Here is an 8,639-nt window from a genome sequence, read left to right as displayed (position 1 = left end):
CCTCATTAGGCTTAAAGGTATATTCAGTGATTTCACTTAATTCAAATATCACTTATTTTTTTGTTTTGTTGTGATAATCCACCCTACTATAGAGTGTGCTGGCCATATAAGGAGTTCCTCCCTGTCCCCAGTTAACCCCTGGGGGTCAAAAAACCTTAGGTTTCGTTTTTGACTCTCTATCCTGATTGGACGAAAGGCTGGGTCCCACAGCCAAAAACAAAACCTAAGGTTTTTTGAGTGAAATCACTGAATATACCTTTAAGTTGTTTTGAAGCTGGAACCAAAAACGCACCACACGGTTCCAAGAATCTAGAACGTAACCAATTCTAGAACCAAACACTGACACTGGGTGAAAAGGGGGGGGGGGGAGTGGACAAAAGTATATTCCCATATATTGGAAATCTGTTTTGCCCATATGGAGATCTCTTTATCTGTCAGTCATGAAGACGCGACACTGTCAGAAGATGCAACAGTGACGTATTTGGGTCTGATGTCACAGCGTAGGCCTGAATATATACTCTTGCAGCTAGTCGGTTGCGAGAGTCTGACTGTCATAGCCCAAACTCTTAGAAGATAGCAGGTTGAAAAGAAAAGTATTTCCTCCGAACAAGTGGTAGCGAAGAAGCTTCAATTAAGTCAACTATTGTCCACCAGAGCCACAATGACCGGCTTAAAGCCTAAGCAAGTCTCGTTTGACGAGACATGGAACAGGCTACTACCAACAATCAAGGGTGTTCTGACAAATAAAGGGGTGTCCACCGACACATGGACTGAATCGTTCAAAGTCATTTATGATTTATGTTCTGCACTCCCTATTCCCCTGGGTGCAATGTTATACAGAGAGACCAAGGCGCATCTGGAAAAACATGTCAAGCAGTTGTCCCAGGAGGCAAAGGAGGCAAATGATATGCTACAGGTGTACCACAAACACTGGGTAGATTACAGCAAGGGCATTAACTACCTGAACTGCCTATTCAACTTTCTCAACACAACAAAGGTAACAGAGGACGATAAGGGGGAAGCGATGAAGGATATTGGAGAGCTAGGGTTGGACATATGGAAGAATGACTTGATCGATCCTTTGGTCAACAAGGGCAACCTGATAAAGAGTTTGGTCAGTACAATCACAAATGACCATTGCAACGAGGACCCAAACCATAATGTAATTTACAGCATTGTCAACTCCTTTGTTCATGTTGAAAAGTACAAGAAGTTCCCGCTGAAGTATTATCAGGAAAAATTCGAGGAACCATTTCTGTCAAAGACAGGGATTTCGAAAGGGACTTACAAAGAGGAAGCCTCCAAACTACTGCAAGAGTGCACCGTTTCACAGTACATGGGAAAGGTTGTACAGCGGTTGATTGAAGAGGAGAAGCGCTGTCGGAAGTACCTGCACGAGAGCTCACACGAGAAAGTTATGCAAGAATGCCGGCAGAGGATGGTGGCCGACACCAAGAATGTCATTCTCGGGGAATGTCAGAGCATCATCCGCCAAGAAAGGAGAGATGACATTGCTAACATGTACATCCTACTGACGGCTATAAACCAAGGTGTACCTGAAATGGTCCAGGAGATGCAGGCCCATATCAAAGACGAGGGCCTCCGTGCCATCAGTAACCTCTCTCAGGAAAATATGCCAACCAACTTTGTTGAGTCTGTACTGGAGGTTTACGATAAATTTGCAAAGCTCATTAACACAATTCTGAATGGGGATCGTCTATTCTTCGGAGCACTTGATAAGGCCTTGACGCTTGTGGTCAACCACAAGGAAGACAATACTATGTGCAAATCTCCTGAACTACTGGCCAAGTACAGTGACGGTCTGCTGAAGAAGTCTGCAAAGGGAACGTCAGAGAGCGAGGTGGATGACAAACTGAACAGCCTAATCACAGTGTTCAAGTACATTGACGACAAGGATGTCTTTCAGAAGTTTTACACCAGAATGCTAGCAAAGCGGTTAATTCATGACCTGTCATTGTCGATGGACTCAGAAGAATCTATGATCAACAAACTGAAGGCAGTGTGCGGCTTCGAGTTCACCAGCAAGCTCCACAGAATGTACACAGACATGACTGTGAGTGCCGACCACAACGCCAGTTTCACTGACTATAAAAACAAGAAAGGAGTACAACTGGGCATCAGCTTCCAGATCTACGTACTACAGGCAGGAGCCTGGCCCCTCACGCACGTTCCCTCCAAACTCTCCGTCCCTCTAGAACTAGAGAAGAGTGTACAGATGTTTGAGCTGTTCTATAATGAGAGGTACAGCGGTAGAAAGTTGACCTGGCTGCATAATCTGTGCTCAGGTGATGTCAAGATTAACTACCTCTCCAAGCCCTATGTGGCCACAGTGACAACATATCAAATGGCCGTGCTGCTTGCCTTCAACAACAGCAAAACGGTTGCCTACAAGGAGCTTCTGGCCAACACTGAGATGAACGAGAAGGAGCTACAGAAGACCATCGTGTCCCTGTTGCAAATCAAGCTGCTGAACCATCACTCGCAAAAGGAGGAAATAGAGGCCGAGTCCGCCTTTTCATTAAATATGGACTTCTCCAGTAAAAGGACAAAGTTCAAGATCACAATATCAATGCAGAAGGACACGCCACAGGAGGTGGAGCAGACGAGGGTCGCCATAGATGAGGACCGCAAAATGTATTTACAAGCTGCCATAGTGAGAATCATGAAGACACGCAAGGTGCTGCGACACAACGCCCTCATTCAAGAGGTCATCAACCAGGCCAAAGCCAGATTCAACCCAAATGTCAGCATGATCAAGAAGTGTATCGAGGTGCTCATCGACAAGGAGTACCTCGAGCGCAGCCAGAACTCGGCAGATGAGTACAGCTACATGGCGTGAAAATAAGAAGGGCCATGAGCCTCCCATTCCGCCTATTAATTGACTGAGTGATCGACAAGGCGGCCTGGACAAGGTAAAAGAAAGAAAAAAGACAACAAAAAAACATGAAGAACAGGCTCCATCATATGTTTAGTAGTGGCGTGCTGCCATCAACGGACTGACCCTTGACTAATGAAAAAACCTACAATGCCTATAGTTACTGAAGGGGAAAGAGCGTCTCCTTAACCGAAATAAGATTTTAAAAAGAATAAAAGAGGAGAGTGTGCTGTGGCCGTGATGACATGTTGGTGGACTCTATAAAAATATTTATTCTTTACGGAATGGCATGGAAGAGCAAGGTTAGCTGTCCATGACAGCATTTGTCTGTATGTCCCCTGTATGACTGACTGATGTCATTGATAATGTCAAAACCCTCCACCCAATTTGTATGATATGGTTCAGATATGATATGATATGGCACAGAGAAGCATCTCCCTTTATGGCGTAGCACCAACGGGACGAGCCATCTAGAAGAGCGTTCCTATGTCCATGTCTGTCCACAGCTTTTTTTCCCTCATGTTTCACATTTAGTGAATTCAGACATCCAGACCATCATTCCGCCAATCCACCAATCAGTCTTCCAGACATCTGACGTTATGGGCAACCTTTTGAAATGTTTTTTTTTAACTGTAATAAAACATGGGGATGCCTGACTATACTTATGTCACGTACTTACCTCATGAGCTCACCTGCACACACAATGCCAGGAATCCAGCTATAGTATTCGAATAGTATTCTAATACAACTAGTGAACTGAATGCTGTATACTTTTTGAAATAATTTAAAATATGAACTTGTTACTTAAAAAAGGACAGGTGTGCTGTGACAGGTGTGTAGAAGGCAGACACAGTAGAGGAGGCTATATATGGCAAAGTGATGAGGAAGGAGGTAGACGTGGTAGAGCAGCGTTATGAAAGTGTTTTTTAACTGCGTCTGTGTTCAGATACCATTGTGGCAGCTCCGGGCAGTTACACTGCATTTAGTTACATGACATTCTCAAATACATGATTTATTATCCGGCCACTTGTCGTGGCTGGTGGAGATCCTACTACTGTAGATGAGGACAATAACGACAGCGGCGCACCTCAAGGGATTAAAAAGGGGAAAACGGGGCAGGAGCCTGTAGGCCCTGCAGTTGAGACCAGGTTCAGTGACCACCTTTGGTATCAAAAGCTATCCTGCTAGCAAACATCCAATGTGTGGAGATTATGAGGGCCATGGATTAAATTCCAATTAGATGTAAGGGACTGTATTAGTGTCCTTTGTCATAAAATGGTTGACAAACTGAGCACCTAATTTGAGAGAACAGAAGAGTCAAAGGATCTCTCAACAACTGACCAACAGACCAAGAATCCAGATGCCGCTCTATTGAATGTGACCTTAAAATAATTCTACCTGGTGTGGCATGTGACAATACAATACAGCAAGATAATATAAAAATCACACCTGTGTGAAGTGAGGGTCGCTCTTATCATTTTACGGACTTACAACATCAATTGCAAGATAAAGTTTGTTTAAGCAACGGATGCTAATGTTTGTTTTAGTCCTCAACACAAATTACATTTGTCTTTATTGTCTATGCCGTTTTCTTAAACAAGCATCGTTGAAAAACAAACATTAAAGCTGTATATAGGAGGGGTAGCCACTCCCTCAATAATTTTATACTGGAGGTGATAAAAATAGAAAAAACTAAACAACATTGGTTCAATACCGGCATGGATTAATTTGGATGTCCGCCTTATGTGGCCTATCTATGATGCCAGTCATCTATGATCAAGCTGTATGACTCCCTATTTAGGCTCATCAACAGGCAGTTCATGTCTAGGCGATGACGTCTGTGCCCAAATATGGACAATGTGAGCCCCATTGACTTTCATCATTATAAAAAGTAATAAAAAAGAAATCACACCCATGTGAAGAGAGCGGTGCCTTTTATCATGAAGATGATGACGATCACCACGTGATCTTACATGACGGACGGTAACCACAGTAACCATGCTGCTACACCCAAACACAAAGTCTCATGTTGGAGCGTTTAGCACTGCTCAAAAAGGTTCAAGGTTTCAAAAACGTTAGTTAGCCTTTATGAAATTCCAGTGGTTTGCGAAGTCAGCCAGGCATATAAGGAAAACTAGAGCCGGGTCGGTGAGACGTGATTACACTTTTTGCTTGTGGTGACAACCAATCATTTATTTTTTACCAATCACATTGCAGGCCAATTCACAGGCCGATGCAATGTGAATTAGGCAATATTGTTAATGTTATATTGCCCAATCAAACAAGGGACAGGTGAAGGTAATTGAAACGAGTCACAACAAATCTATAAAGAAAGGGGACATTTTCAAACTTGGAGGCACATTTAAAAGTATATACTACATGTATTCAGTTTTACTGAATTGTGGAATAAGACCACTTAACTGCCCCTCCCCCCACCACCAGCAATATCGGAGTTTTTGCTTTGAAATCAATATTGATTTTGTTGACTAGCCTAAAAGACTAATAGACCAAGATGTTTTAGTCAACTAAGACTAGACAATTTCAGAACACTAAATAGGACTAAGACTAAATGTTGTGTTATTCAAAAGACTAGATCAAAATCTGCTGAAAAGTAACACTGGTTGTTATCAGACTAGAACTAGATGACACACCATGCAGTCTTACTGCAACTCAAGTGCTGTCGTCAAAATAGCGTTTAAATCATAGACTGTAAAAAATATGGACAAAGCGTTCCCCGGGTCTAACATGAACGTAAAATGAAGCCTGTAATAATATGCTAATTCCTGATGTAAGTCGCCATCTTTGGTACCAGCTGGCCATTGGCTGGCTCCGTTTTGTATACCAGCTGGTCATTGGCTGCCCAGACAACGAGGCGGGACTTCCCCCCTTCTTCTCCGTTGGTTTTTATTTTGACTCGAGTGGGAGGGGAATCCCGATCATAGACTGTAATGGTAGCCACGCCCCTCAGTTCATACGCGATGTTTTTTTTTCTTTATGGTCATTTTTTTAATTAATGGGACCATAATTTTCCAAAAAGAATATTATGACATTAGAAATGAGACTTTAAACTAGTGACTGGAAGAAGAAAGTATTCATGACCATGTTTATTAAGGTAATACAGTCTAGGTGAAGTTGGGCCAAAATACATGGGCCTCTATGGAGCTATGGGGCTTTTTGGGTCCGGTCCAGCGCCACAACAGGCCATTATATGAACTACCGATTTCAAATGAGGCTTCACGAAATATCTGGCTGACTGCCCCCCTGGTTTAAATGTAACCTAACCGTTGTTTCTGTCCATGAGAGGTAAGTATAAAATGTGAAAAGGACATTCATTGTCAGCCGCATGATACCTAAAATGAGGCTTAGCTGTGGGTCAACGAAAACAAATATAGCTGCAAGCAGCTATACGACAGGGTCAAGCCCAAAAAGAAAAAAAGCTATACGCAATATACACAATGAGCTGGGTGTTGTCTCGATCCGATCACGTGATCGGAAATCGGGGGCGATCACGTCATTTGCAAATGATCGGAATCGGATCGGGAGCAAAATAATTTGATTTGCACATCCCTAGTATCAATACAATATCCATATCATGATATTAGACTGGTTATTGTCTGTGATTTCGGATATTGTACTATTGTGATATGGCATAAGTGTTCTATAAAAATATAAATATTGGATCGGGAAAAAACGGTATCGGCAGATACTCAAAATCAAATGATCGGAATCGGATCGGGAGCAAATAAATGTGAGGGATATGGAACCTATATGACAATTTCAGCTGGAACCAGATGCTTCACACTTGGGTTACTCGTGTGGGCTTTAAATTGGTTCTACCTGCGCAATAGGTGTGCCCCAACTGGGGAATTTTATTCTGACCCTAATTGGGCTTGCCCATGTGGGTTTTAATTTGATTCTACCCAGGCCCGAGGTCAGGCAGAACCTGCTCATTTCTGTGTGGTTGACATGGCGTAGGTAGACTGGAGACGACGTCCGTTTCTTTTGGTTACACTGAAGGGGTATAGTTTGTCAATGCTGCCGTGCCGTAACCAGAGTCATTTCTGTGACGTGGCCAAAATAAGTGGGTCGAATAGTGGGTCGAGCTTGTGGGTCGAAATGTGGGTATAGCAAATCATATAAATGTACTCATCGAGATATCTAAAGGTCAAAGGTCTTTTGACGAATGAGTGTGAGCTTCAGTTCCCGAGGGATCCTCACGGCCCTCGAATTTCGTGGAAAAAGCACATAAAAACTGCTAAAATGGCGGAATAATTGGTTCAACATCATGGTTTCATTTGGATCGCGACTCATATGTGGCCTGTCTATGATGCCAGTCATCTATGACATGTAATCTATAATGTATGACTCCCTATTTAGGCTTATCAACATGCAGTTGACAAAATGTGGTTGCCACCAAAGATCTATGGTCTGACTCACGGATTAGGGCTTATCCTGGCTCAGAATATACCTTTTGTTTGAAGGTAGACACTCACTATGGCATTGGTCTTTCTAGGCCTACACAAACAAATGGTGTCATATAGCACCAAACAGTTCATTTACATACCAGTTATAGCAGGTACTAGCCAGCAGAGGGAGTATGCCACCTGTTAAACAAGTCCTCACTACTTTTTGAGATACATACAGATATATAGAATAATTCTATCATGCTAAAAATCAACTACATTCTGTGCTAAGTAAAATGTGGGAGTCTGTATGTCTGCAAATCTGAAAGCAATCACGCATAGTCAAGTACCTTGGCTGGTCAGGTGTGAGAGGAAGTTAGCATACTATTGTTCAACAAGAGGCCAATTGATTATGTATGCATCTGCTATTCCTATGTATGTAAAATCAACCAACACCCAGAAACCCAAATGTTTGATGGAAAACTGCATATAATGTCCGGTTGTAAGTGAAATAGGAGGTCTTATAGCAGGCTAGCCACAAGGGGTGGGTGGTCTGTCCGTGTGCTTCCGTGGCACAGCATGGCCACGGGGAAGCTGCTGATTCTATTCCGTCACTCTGGACTCTGTCTTTTGATTGAATAAATACAACTCTACACCTAAGCTCATCTCTGCCTGCGTGTTCCTTCATCCGATCGTCTGAGCGTCTGAGGCTTTGATGCCTGGTACTCTTCGTCCTTTTTGTCTCTATTTAGTCTAGTTGTAGTTAGTGTGGTGGGAGTAAAATATACTTCACCTATTATAGAGGCCACAACCTGACCTGGCCTGGTGGAGACCTGTGCCCCGAGGGGCACTTTTTCTAGTTGGGAATGTGTTATGGGGATTAATGTGTTATGTTGTTTTGTGTCATCTATTTATTTCCCCTTCCCTGTGCTATGAGTGGAGTGAGATGAGGCTGTAAAGCCAGTCCTATAATGGTATGGTGTAAGACCAGGAGGAACCCAGAGTGGGTTCACAACGGTGTAAATTCATTTTGCTCCTATGCCACCAAAATGTGGAACGCCCTACCAAAAGCCATTAAGACATGTGAATCCCTTGACTCCTTCAAGTCCCCCCCACCCCCTTTTCCCCTTACTGTATATGTTTTTCCCTTTTTACTTTCTTTATATGATGATATCCTGTTTTGTTTATAGAAGTGTATATATTTGTACGTCTCTAAATGTTCTGATGAATTGAAAATGGTGGACTCTGACAAGCAGGGCCGTGCAGAGAGCACTGGGGGGGTAGGGGCTCAAACTCCAGAAAAGGGCACATGTGTGGACGTGCATAGCATGTGCCGATTT

General features: G+C 43.0%; 1 protein-coding gene across 1 annotated transcript; it reads left to right on the top strand.

Annotated features, from left to right (window-relative positions):
• Positions 1 to 661: 661 nt before the first annotated feature.
• Positions 662 to 2,860, top strand: LOC310876047 (cullin-2-like; the record flags this gene model as incomplete). Its single annotated transcript, XM_083789494.1, has 1 exon — positions 662 to 2,860. The coding sequence occupies one exon, from the start codon at positions 662 to 664 to the stop codon at positions 2,858 to 2,860; it is 2,199 nt and encodes a 732-aa protein (XP_083645620.1).
• Between the last annotated feature and the right edge of the window lie 5,779 nt (positions 2,861 to 8,639).

This window comes from Protomyctophum parallelum, assembly GCF_964188405.1.
Source record: "Protomyctophum parallelum genome assembly, chromosome: 18".
Taxonomy (NCBI): Eukaryota; Metazoa; Chordata; class Actinopteri; order Myctophiformes; family Myctophidae; genus Protomyctophum; species Protomyctophum parallelum.
The sequence above is the reverse complement of the archived record's forward strand: the minus strand, read 5'-3'. Positions and strand labels throughout refer to the sequence as shown.